At 43.1% G+C, this 13143-nt stretch overlaps 1 protein-coding gene across 1 annotated transcript in view; it reads right to left on the reverse strand.

The window, feature by feature from the left end:
* LOC126184003 (probable G-protein coupled receptor Mth-like 10) overlaps positions 1-13143 on the reverse strand; it is a 248635-nt gene that overhangs the window by 25436 nt on the left and 210056 nt on the right. Inside the window, exon 5 of the mRNA XM_049926359.1 lies at positions 4178-4492. Within this exon, the coding sequence (XP_049782316.1) occupies positions 4178-4492 (315 nt within the window). The remainder of the gene's footprint in view (positions 1-4177; positions 4493-13143) is intronic.

Genomic DNA, 13143 nt, shown 5'->3' on the forward strand with positions numbered 1-13143 from the left:
ATTATTGACATCTGTGGTTTCCCCCTTTTGTAGAGAGGCATGACAATGGCATATTTTAACCTGTCTGGCAAAATACCCTGAGTCAGTGATGCATTACGTATGTGACTCAAAACATCAGCTGTAATTGCTCCACATTGTTTTAGTAACTTGTTAGAGGAGTCATCTACTCTAACAGAACATTTATTTTTCAAAGAGTGATATCTGTATAGAGACTTAAGAAGACACTTACAAATATGTCCCTATCGTTTGCAGTTCTCACAAGCTCTAAAGCCTACAGACAATAGTTTCTGTCCCTACTTTGCAAACAAAATGTTGCTTCACGACGAAGATTTTTTGAATCACGTTGTTTTCAGTGATGAATAGACATTTCATGTGAACAGACATAGTGTGTGCATATGGTTATCGGCAAACACCCACGAAATGGTACAGTTGCAGCGAGACTCGCCGCAACTGAATGTTTTTTGTGCCATTAGGCGGGAAGTTTATGAGCCTTTGTTTTATTTTGAAGCAATTACAACTGGTGCTTCTTGAAACGGTGGAACTAGGGCTCTTTCCTCAACTGGAAGAATCTGAACCACAGATTATTTTGCAGCAAGATGGTGCGTCCCATCACTGGCATAAACCAGTACGTGATTGGTTGAACGATGTTGTACACGACCGCTGGATTGGCCGCAAAATGCTGGATGATAAAGCTTGTTTCTCATTGGTTCCACGTTCAACCTACCTGACGCCATGCGTTTTTACCTTTAGAGGCTCATAAAGCATCATGTGTACAAGTTTCCGCTACCAGCTAATCTACCCAACATAAGAAGGGGATTGAAGTTGTTGCAACAATTACTAAAGATGCACTAATCAAGGATTGGGAAGTACTCGCCTATTGACTCGATACATACAGTGTGAATTGAATACTCTTAAAATGAACTGTTTGAGTTACTCTTTCATTCGATGTATTATTTATACTTTTAAGTCGATTGCTACAAAGCCTTAAAACATCGATATTCCTTTTGAAACACCTGGTATTTTGGTTTCTTAGCTGTTCCACATTAAACGGAAATCCATTTCTACGCCTGCAGGTTTCCTCTGAAAATTGACTGCTCGTGGCGAGAGCACATCACTTGTATGTGTAAATTCAACTGCCAATTAGGCCACAAGTCGGTAAGTGAGGTCAGCGGTGAACTGATTTATGCCGAATGTAGAATCCTAAAAATGTGTGTGTGCTGCACACTGCACATGTGCATAAACAGAAGACTGCGGCAGACACAGTGCTGTGCTCACTCATGTTAAGGAAGTGGAGTTGGTACTTTTGTGTCTTCTTAATCTTTATTGTACTATTGTCTTTTCTCTCGTGACACATTACGGAGTTCACACGAGGGTTTAATATTTTTGCTGCTCCTGTTTTCCCAAAATGAAGACCAAATATCTGAAAGCGAATAGATGTTTGGACTTCAGAATACATACACAATGAAAAAGCATACACTATGCATAAATGAATAAGATAGAATACATACACAATGAAAAAGCATACACTATGCATAAATGAATAAGAACGCATATAGATTAACTTTTTTTTGTTAGAGCTTTTCCAGATATACTGAATGACAAAATTATTTTTCGATCTTATTTGGCAATTAGAAAGATAAGGTACTTGGGATAAAGGAGATCGGCGCTTTTTACAGGCTTATAATTATTTTGTGTATGTCTGTGTAGGAGGGTTGGAACTTTAATAGTGGCAACTATTTATTTACAGCTCGTACAAAATAGATACGGGTTTCAAAATTTTACTGACCTTCAAAGTAGTCACCAGCATTGTGTATGACCCGTTGCCAGCGATGTGTAAGTCGTAGGATACTCTTAGCAGTGCTGTTCATTTTTGGAACACAACCTACGACCAGCTTACAAACAGAAGTGATGACACTTTCTGCAGGACTTTACCATCATTTTACAGGACAATGCTCAAGCACGTACAATGCACTGTTACTGATTTGTTTGACTGATGGGGCTGGTAAGTGCTATACCACCTACTGCACTCCCCTGACTTAAGCCCTCGTGAGTTCAACTCGATTTCTGAACTGAAGGAAACACTTCAGGTCATTCGCTTCAGAACTGCTACAAATTCGCGGGCAATAGACCGCGCCGCTCGAACTGTCAACACAACTGGCACTGCTAAGAGTATCCTGCGACTTCCACATCGCTGGCAACGGGCTATACACAATGCTAGTGACTACTTTGAAGGTCAGTAAAACTTTGAAACACGTATCTATTTTGTATGAGCTATAGATAAATAGTTGCCACTATCAAAGTTCCAACCCTTGTATATGTTATCTCGAGGAAATAAGTGTGGATATACTGAAATGTTTGGAGGACGCTTTTCCTATTTTTTCAGTTCTCAGCAGTGTGGTGAATTTACCACATGACCTTTGCCAAGAATGTTTTGGTTATTAATAAACTCTATCATAATGGCTAGTTCCTAAATTATGTCAATGTATTGTGACGTTTTGTGAAGAAGGATGGTCCCTCATAACCTCGCTTTCACCATTTCGATGACAAAATGAAAAGCAGGTAACTCCCACGACGCACATAGTTTTGGGGCTGACGTGTAAACAAAAACGACCTCTCGTTAGAGGCGAATCTCAGTACAGGAGCAACACAGCAGCGGCGCTGCTGTACGATTGTTTGCGGCTAGAAAGTCGATCGTGTAAAATAGGCTTAAGACGAGAACGAGACGGGAAGTTTTAAGCCGTCGGCACACGGACCGTGCTGTCGAACGTTAACGTTGAGCGTGCCGAGTTCAACGTGCTGCTCAACGCTCAGGAACGATGAGACTTGTGCATACGGTACGTGGGCCCCAACGTGGTATACGCGATTGCAACGCACTCCAGCGGCAGTTGAGAGATGTTTCTAGTTCGTAAATCACACTGTTTACTCAACGGGCGCGTGTAAAATTCCTACGTTAGCTCTATTAAAACGCACATTTCCTCCATCGTCCACGAAAAGGAAAGTGCCATGTCCAATCAATAAGGACACAGGCTTATAAAAGTTCCATTACAAAGAGTGCGGTACAAATTTGGAATACTTCTCCGCATACGATAAACATTATTTCATCATTACCACATTTTAGGAAAACTCCAAGGTCAGTCTTACTTTATCACTGTTCCTACCCAGTAGCAGAATCTTTGCAACATGTGAATTACGAAACGTAAAAGAAAAAGGAGCAAAATATCTTTATACAAGTAGTGCAAGCCGTCCTATAATTTAGCCAATCGAACAGTCACCCCTCAAAGAAAGGTGAACTTATATTTACATAACATCAAACATTATAGCATATACTTATATTAAACTAATAATAAAGTATCAGAACTAAATAAAAACGTGAATGTTAGGGAAAAAATGCGAGTGTTTTTTTTGTAATCTCATTTTGTTCGTTTTAGTTCGTTGTATCTGCTCGGGGCGGACGTCGGAAGACACCCGATTCAGTTCGTGGTTGATCCGTTAACTCAGTTTTTTTATTACAGAGGACTGCTAACCCTCTGACCGAATACGCTGAGTTACCCTGCCGGCAAGTGTTAGGACGCGAACCACCGCCCCAACGAAGACTTGTTACCGGACAGAGACGCTACTCATTACACTAAACCAACAACAGGCTACGTTTTAAAAATATTGTTTTACGCCTTGCTGAAAACGTTAATCGTAGATAATTATGTTATTAATTGAAATTTAATTATAACAAATTGTACGAAGAACCATGCATTTTGGGTGGATCTTCAGTGTGTCGCTGCCTTCAAATAGCCTACTCTCATAATATTTTGCCACGAATATGGTGTTTCTCATTAATTTATTGGAACAAATCACACACCTAACAACGGGTTTTCCAGTGATTCTCAATTTTGCTGGTGCTCAGAAACGGCATATATACATATAGGCTTGAAATGAATGCCAATATGGCGCCTCACAACTCTACTGACGGGAGACGGCGTGCGTGTGACGTAGGTGACGTTGTCTCATTGGTCAACGCTCAGACGCGCACGCTCAGAATATCTGGCATGCCAGATATTGCTCTGCACGTTCGGAAAGACTCCCGAACGTGCTATCCCACGCTGTGACGTCAGAAACTCGGCACGCTCAACGTTCGGATGCACGGTCCGTGTGCCGGCGGCTTTAGGGTTGTGGCCGCAAGTACCTGTAGCGCAGCGTCTTGTGCGGCCGCGAAGTGGCCGTGGACGGCTCCGTCCTGCAGAGCACGACGGCAGCCCACAGGAAGAGCACCATGTTGACGGCGAGCAGCACAGCCACCGGGCCGAAGAAGTAGGACCACGACTGGTGCTGCGTGGTGAACCAGCAGCGGCGCTCGCCGAAGCCGGGCGCCAGCAGGTGGTGGTGCGGCGGCGCGTGGTGCGCGACCAGCGCGGCGCACAGGAACACCAGCGGCGACCCCCAGCCGTAGCACAGCAGCGCCGCCACCAGAGGACGCCCGCCCAGGCGCACCTGTCTCCGCCTGCGGGCGCGAAACGGCGTAGCTTAAAATGCGTCAACGTGGGCGGACTGGAACTTGTTCACGCAACATTAAAAAATAGTGGGAAGAGTCTCACTCTGAGAGGCAGCATTTCTTCGCGTGATTATTATTATTTTTCATAGTCATTTTACATTAATTTTTATATAGGGCCTCCGGAAATTCCCTTTATTTCTAGGACTTGTGGAGGGGAGTGAGTACATAATACTGGGTGATCAAAAAGTCAGTATAAATTTGAAAACTTAATAAACCACGGAATAATGTAGATAGAGAGGTAAAAATTGACACACACGCTTGGAATGACATGGGGTTTTATTAGAACAAAAAACACCCCATATTGCTAGACTCTAGACGCGTGAAAGATCTCTTACGCGCGTCGTTTGGTGATGATCGTGTGCTCAGCCGCCACTTTCGTCACGCTTGGCCTCCCAGGTCCCCAGACCTCAGTCCGTGCGATTATTGGCTTTGGGGTTACCTGAAGTCGCAAGTGTATCGTGATCGACAGACATCTCTAGGGATGCTGAAAGACAACATCCGACGCCAATGCCTCACCATAACTCCGGACATGCTTTACAGTGCTGTTCACAGCATTATTGCTCGACTACAGCTATTATTGAGGAATGATGGTGGACATATTGAGCATTTCCTGTAAAGAACATCATCTTTGCTTTGTCTTACTTTGTTATGCTAATTATTGCTATTCTGATCAGATGAAGCGCCATCTGTCGGACATTTTTTGAACGTTTGTATTTTTTTGGTTGTAATAAAATCCCATGTCACTCCAAGCATGTGTGTCAATCTGTACCTCTCTATCTACATTATTCCGTGATTTATTCAGTTTTCAAATTTATACTGACTTTTTGATCACCCGGTACTTTGAATGGGAGCCCATGTCCGACGTCTGGAAACGTCACCCAACAACACTACAGAGCGTCAAAGTCATAGGCACCAGCGCCTGTAAATATATGCAAATACGTGGTGGTTCTGTGATGATGTTACGAATTTCCAGGCTGATGGAGAAGGAGAAATTTATCGATCTGACGTTAGGGTCCCTGTACCGGAAACCGTTCCGATACCTTTGACGGTGGAACTCATGTAATGGTACTGTTGTTGCTAAGATTGTAGGGTAGGCAACTTTCAGTCGTGGTAGTATGACCAAAACAAGGAAATAATGTCTAGTAAACATGGGCCCTGAACTGCACGCCTAAAGAGCCATGAGCTTTTTCTCACCAGGGGACATGTATTTCACAGTAGCGAAGATGAACGAGTGTTCGTAGCTCGTCAGGTATGCATTTTAGGACCCATGTTTACTTGATATTTCTTCCTCCTTTTGGCCCATACTACCACCTTTGAAAGTTACCTATCCTACAATCTTGTCAACAACGGTACCAGAACATACATTTCAGTGTCAGAGATACCAGAATACCAGAACGGTTTACGCTTATAACTTTAGATAACCGCATCATTCTACAAATTTTGTAACATTATCACGGAATCATCCTGTATATACATACACTACAGGCTCCGGCGCCTTAACTTTGACGCTCTGTAGCGTCGCTGGATGACGTTTCCGGACATGGGTTCCTATTCCAAATATGTATTCACTCCCTCCACAAATCCTAGAAGTTTGTAACGGGAAATTTCGAACACTTGGTACATCATTTGATTATTAATAAATTTTATATATGTGAGATTTTTGTACATTTATATATTATGTAACTTGAGTGCAATGTCCACAGACAAAATACTGACAATGTAAATTCAGTGTCGAAAAAGGCGAAAACATTTAAGGGTAGGAGTGGGCTTGTGGTGTTGTGATGAGCGATGATGTGTTAATATTTTGGTGAAAGACGACTGGAAAACGTATAAAGTCAATTATTTTGTATAGAAAAGTGCATTTAGTAGAGGCCAAATGGTACATGATTAATGGTACATAATTAAGCTGAACTAATATTCTGCAAAGTCTACAGCCAACGGAAAGAACGTGTCTGAACAACATAGTAATAACGCTTGTCGGTCTTAATTGACTGTGCGAGAGTTTTATAACTGGGGACATAAAATTTAAAGATATTTGTACGAGAGTGAAGAGAGCTTGAACTGTCAACGATTCCGTACTAATATTTTATAGGACGGAGACTGAATTGACTGACTGCAGGATCAACGCTGTCTGAACATTTCCTCTCGCACTTGTGTAGCTTTGCGTCCCAGAATAGTACTGAGTGCGATGATAAAATATTTGTATCGACTGCTTCACATCTGCAAGCTTAGGACAAGCTCTCTCCTCTCTCAAGCCAATGGGAGAACAAAGTTCATCCTGTAGTTTCTAAAATGTGTAGCTGTTTTGTGAATAGTAATCACGACAGCTCCCCTGCGTACCTTAATTACGCAACTGCTGCGTACAATCCCAAAGTCCACGCAGCTACTGACCTTTCGCCTTATGAGGTAATACACTAATCAGCCAACACAAAACATTATGACCACCTGCTTAATATGTTGCTTGTCCATCTTTGGAATGAAATAGGTTGGTTGGTTGGTTGGTTGGTTTGTTTGGGGAAGGAGACCAGATAGCGTGGTCATCGGTCTCATCGGATTAGGAAAGGATGGGGAAGGAAGTCGGCCGTGCCCTTTCAGAGGAACCATCCCGGCATTAGCTTGGAGTGATTTTAGGGAAATCACGGAAAACCTAAATCAGGATGGCCGGACGCGGGATTGAACCGTCGTCCTCCCGAATGCGAGTCCAGTGTCTAACCACTGCGCCACCTTGGAATGAAATACATCACTGATTTTGCGTATCAGGTATCCAACAGTTTGTTGGTAGTTTTTTTTTTGTGGAAGTATATAGCATTACACGTCTACGCACAGGTCTTGTAATTCGCGTAAATAACGGGCTGCTGATTTGCGTACGCGGTGATGGCGTCCAACAGCGTCGCGGATGGGTTCACAGAATTTACATGAGAAGAAGTTGGTCGCTGAGACATCAACGTGAATTCACTATAATTCTCTTCAAACCATTTTAGCACGGTTCTGGCTCCGAGACACGGACAATCACACTGCTGAAAGATGACATCGCTGTCGGAAAGGCATCAGACATGAAAGGACGTAGGTGGAACGCAGCTGTCAGCTTGTGTTCGATTACTACCACAGGCCTCCTGCAAGCGCAGGAGAATGTCTCCCACAGCGTAATACTGCTCCCACCAGCTTGTGCCCATGGCGCGCTGCACGTTTTGAGCCGCCGTTCACCTCGATGACGGCGTTTGTGGAGGTGACCATCGACCTAGTGTAGCAAAAATGTGATTCATTCGAAGAGCCGACACGTTTCCATTGATCCACAAACGAATCTCGATGATCCTGTGCCCACTGCAATCGTAATTGACGATGTTGTTTGGTCAGCATGTGAACACATACGGTTGGGTGGTCTGCTGCAGAGCTGCTGCTTCAACACTATACGATGAACAGTGTGTTCCGAAACACTTGTGCGTGGACCAGCATCGTGCTCTTTCGGCAGAGATGCCGAAGATTACCATCTACTCTACTTTACAGAGCAGACAAGCCTCCGAACCCCACGTTCTGTGAAGAGTCGTGGAAATTCAACCATTTGGCACCTAGTGGTAGATAACTGTCCTCCTACCTCTTTCCGCAAATGCAGACGACAGAAGAACATGAACATTTGACCAGCTTCGCCGTGTCCGAAATACTCTTTTACAAGCTCCGATTAACAATAATCTGCCCCTTTGTCAGAGTCGCTTATCTCAATGGATTTCCCCATTTTCAGCTCATATCTTTCGAAATGTGGTGCTACAGAAAAATGCTGAAGATTAGATGGTTAGATCACATAACTAATGAGGAGGTATTGAATGGAATTGGGGAGAAGAGGAGTTTGTGGCACAACTTGACAAGAAGAAGGGACTGGTTGGTAGGACATGTTCTGAGGCATCAAGGGATCACAAATTTAGCATTGGAGGGCAGCGTGGAGGGTAAAAATCGTAGAGGGAGACCGAGAGATGAATACACTAAGCAGATTCAGAAGGATGTAGGCTGCAGTAGGTACTGGTAGATGAAGCTTGCACAGGATAGAGTAGCATGGAGAGCTGCATCAAACCAGTCTCAGGACTGAAGACAACAACAACAACAACAACATCAACATCTTCACTAGGATGACGAAAGCTTTAGAGTGTCCCGCGCAGACTGGACAACTCGCGTGGAAACTGTTGGGATTTTGGTACCACATGCACACACCCCTAAGAGCAAAATGAAAGAATTCCTGACCCGATACCACGGACTGTACCGAGTGGTGGAAACTCCATCGCCGGTTAACGGTTTTTGTAAAGATGCAGATGCCGATGAAAACTTCGATTATCCACATGAGGCATGTTAAGCCATTTAATGGAGCTGTAGATGATTTGCCACAAGCGCCATCGTCATCATCATCATCATCATCATCATCATCATCATCTGCAGTATGGAATACTACGTATAGGAACGTAAAGAAAGTATCAACCAGTAACGAGCATAGTGCACACTTCAAATACGTCGATAACTAGGGTTATGAGCAACTTTTAGATTGTTTTTGACGGTTGTGTTTCACACAGATTGTCTCTGTCTAGTTTGTTAAGCGGTATCAGGACTTTTAATTGTTCTGCAGCTACGTGATGAGTCTGCTACTCACAATGAAGTGCCTGGCAGAGGGTTCAATGAACCACTTTCAAGCTGTCTCTGCCGTTCCATTCTCGAACGGCGCACGGGAAAAACGAGCACTTAAATTTTTCTGTGCGAGCCCTGATGTCTCTTATTTTATCGCGATGATCGTTTCTCTCTATGTAGGTGGGTGCCAACAGAATGTTTTCGCAATTGGAGGAGGAAACTGGCAACTGAAATTTCATGAGAAGATTTCGTCGCAACGAAAAACGCCTTTGTTTTAATGATTGCCACTCCAGTTCACGTATCACGTCTGTGGCACGGCTATCTCCCCTATTTCGCGATAGTACAAAACGAACTGCCCTTCTTTGAACTTTTTCGATGTCATCCGTCAATCCCACCTGATGCGGATCCCACACCGCACAGTAGTACTCCAGAATAGGGCGGACAAAGCGTGGTGTAAGCATTCTCTTTAGTAGACCTGTTGCACTTTCCAAGTGCTCCGTCAATGAATCTTTGGTTTCCTCTACCCACAACAGTGTCTATGTGATCGTTCCAATTTAGTTTATTTTTAATTGTAATCCCTAAGTATTTAGTTGAATTTACAGTTTTGAGATTTGTGTGACTGATCGCGTAATCGAAATTTAGCTGATTTCTTTTAGTACTCATGTGAATACCTTCACACTTTTCTTCATTCAGGGTCAATTGCCACTTCTCGCACCATACAGTTATCTTATCTAAATCATTTTGCAATTCGCTTTGGTCATCTGATGACTTTACAAGACGGTAAGTGACAGCATCATCTGCAATCTTAAGACGGCTACTCAGATTCTCCCCTATGTCATAAATATAAATCAGGAACAATGGTGAGCCTGTAACACTTCCTTGGGGAACGCAAGATGTTACTTATGTTTTACTCGATGACTTTCCGTCTATTACTACGAAATGTGACCCTTCTGACAAGAAATCGAGTCCAGTCGCACAGCTGAGGCGATAATCCATAGGCACGCAGTTTGGTTAGCAGACGCTTGTGAGGAGTGGCGTCGAAATCCTCCTGAAAAATCTAGAAATATGGAGTCAATTTGACACCACCTGTCAATAGCACTCCTTACTTCATGAGTGTAAAGAGCTACTTGTGTTTCACAAGAACGATGTTTTCTGAATCCGGGCTGACTATGTGTCAATAAATCGTTTTCTTCGAGGTACTTCATAATGTTCGAACACAGTATATGTTCCAAAACCCCACTGCAAATCGACGTTAGTGATATGGGCCTGTAATTCAGCGGATTACTTCTATTTTCCTTTTTGGTTATTGGTGTGACTTGAGGAATTTTCCAGTCTTTAGGTATGGATTTTTCTGTGAGCAAGCGATTGTATATAATTTCTAAATATGGAGCTATTGTATCAGCATACTCTGAAAGAAACCCGACCGCTATACAATCTGGACTGGAGGCCTTGCTTTTATTAAGTGATTTAAGCTGCTTTGTTACTCCGAGGATATCTACTTCTATGTTTTCATCTTGGCAGTTGTTCTTGATTGGAATTCAGGAATATTTACTTCGTCGTCTTTGGCGAAGGAGTTTCGGAAAACCGTGTTTAATAACTCTGCTTTGGTGGCACTGTCATCAGTGCTACACTGTTGTTATCACGCAGTGAAGGTATTGATTGCGTCTTGCCACTGGTGTGCCAGAATCTGGGTTTTCTGCCAGATTTCGAGACAGAATTGCGTTGTGGAAATTATTAAAAGCATCTCGCATTGAACTATGCGCCATATTTCGAACTTCTGTAAAACTTTGCCAATCTTGGGGGCTACTCGAATAACTCAAGTCTGAAAGTGTGCTTGTATCGGCAAGGGGGGAGGGTTGGAGGTTTACAGAGGGGCAAGGGAGGTATAGGGGGAAGTGGAGGGCTGGGGTGCTCTCTTGGAAGGATAGATTGTCCCCAGGGGGTCATAAACAACCTAGGTTAAGAGGAGGGGGAGGAGGTCGTAAATCAGTCATGTTTGCCTCTGAATGTATGCAACCTGCACTAACAAAACGCCCCAGAATGGAGGTTGCCCCACTACTCAATGTGTACTTTAACTATTATTGTCGATTCTGATGAGAACATAGACTGTCATGAAGAATACTACTTCCATTATACCATTTTCTGCTGTTGTTGATATTACCCTATATTCCTCGAACCACAATCCTTCTTTCCACTCAACAGCCTCCCACTATATCTGGACTGTGTCTTTGCTTTTCCATTTTCACATTTTTTAGCTTTCCTACTATATTCAAACTTTTGACATCCCATGTTACGAAACATACAATACTATATCTTCATTGGTTATTGCATCTTTCTCTCATGGGCACATTCCTCTTGGCAGTCCCCTCCCAAAAATCCAAATGAGGGACTAATCTGGATTCTTTTGCCAGTGAAGAGATCATCATGACACTTTTCAATTATAGGCCACATGTCCTGTGGATACAAATTACATGTATTTAATGCAGTGGTTTCCATTGCCTTCTATTACACAACGTCATGCCACTGCTGATTCTTCCGCCTATTTGGGACAGTTTCCTGCCTCAAGGACAAGAAAGTGCCCTGAAACTCTGTCTGCTCTTCCGGCCTCTTGACTAGGCCGTTGGCAGTGGAGGGTGACATCTTATGCCGAAAGTCTTCGGCTGCCATTGATGATGATTTTTATTCAAAATTTATGCAGTGGCTGGGTTTGGACCTGAATCCCATGACGTGTTGACTACTGGTCAAAGACGTTACCGCTAGACCATGGTTCAACATCGAAGCCTGTCCTTTACTTAAATGGACCCTTTGTTATCGTTCCATTACAAATCTGCATATATTTTTATTCCCAGGCATTGTACAGAGTTAATCACATCAGTCTGATACACTCACTAATTTTTACGACCCTCGAATTATGAAATCTTACATTTCGTTACCTTAGAGGCCAGTTGTAAGGTTTTGTACAAGACAGGCGTTTTATAAAGATTCGGCAATAATACTGTTTCACAAATAACTCTTCAATATGTAAAAAGTCAAAGGTAGTAGGTAACACTATCGTTTCAGTCATTAATTTATGGATACAACCTGACGTTTAGGTATTAGATTGAACTAGTAAAAATAGTAAGAACGGTACACCGGTTAGCTGCGTGGGGTAGCCGAGCGTTCTGAATCGCCTTGTCACGTTCCGCGCGGGTCGCCCCGTCGGAGGTTCAAGTCCTCCCTCGGGCATGGGTGTGTGTGTGTGTGTGTGTGTGTGTGTGTGTGTGTGTGTGTGTGTGTGTGCGCTGTCCTTAGCGTAAGTTAGTTTAAGTTAGATTAAGTAGTGTGTAAGCTTACGGACCGATGACCTCAGCAATTTGGTCCCATTAGACCTTACCACAAATTTCCAAAATTTTTGTACACCGGATAAAATTCCAAGGTTTTGGGGAAACTGGCAGACAACAGCAATTTTTTCTTGTATGAAACCAGGCAGGTGTATTAATGATAACATTCAGCATGCAGGTGGTAACAGCAAAGAACTTCTATATCTTTGTGCATCCACCGGAGCCAAGTGGGCACTACTGGTTTATCTTTTGATGGAAAATGTGCATGTGTTGTGCCGAATAGGAGTCACAGAAATAAGAGGATTGTTTTGTTCGTAATTGAGTAACGATGACATCTGGACGCTAACGTTCTTCGTGGAACCAACAGTTGGTAGCATTTTCCTGTTCCAGGAAAGTCCCTGATAAGTCTAAAGGTGGCACAGTAAAACATGTTTAGTGCATTACTGGCACGAAGAAGAATAAAGCTCGAAAGATGAAATACGTCAGTATCGTGGAGAGCCACGTGGTTTCAGTAGAAATGTTTTTTTAAGATGCAGACCTGACATACGTGCAGCCACGAAACGCAGATACGGACTACAAACTAATGAAATACTTTTACAATTATGAGGGAGCTGTGGCCACTACTCAGAAAATTGTCTTTTCATTGCTCAAAATGGAGCTTTCTAATGTCACGGA

This window comes from Schistocerca cancellata, chromosome 1, assembly GCF_023864275.1.
Source record: "Schistocerca cancellata isolate TAMUIC-IGC-003103 chromosome 1, iqSchCanc2.1, whole genome shotgun sequence".
Lineage (NCBI taxonomy): Eukaryota > Metazoa > Arthropoda > Insecta > Orthoptera > Acrididae > Schistocerca > Schistocerca cancellata.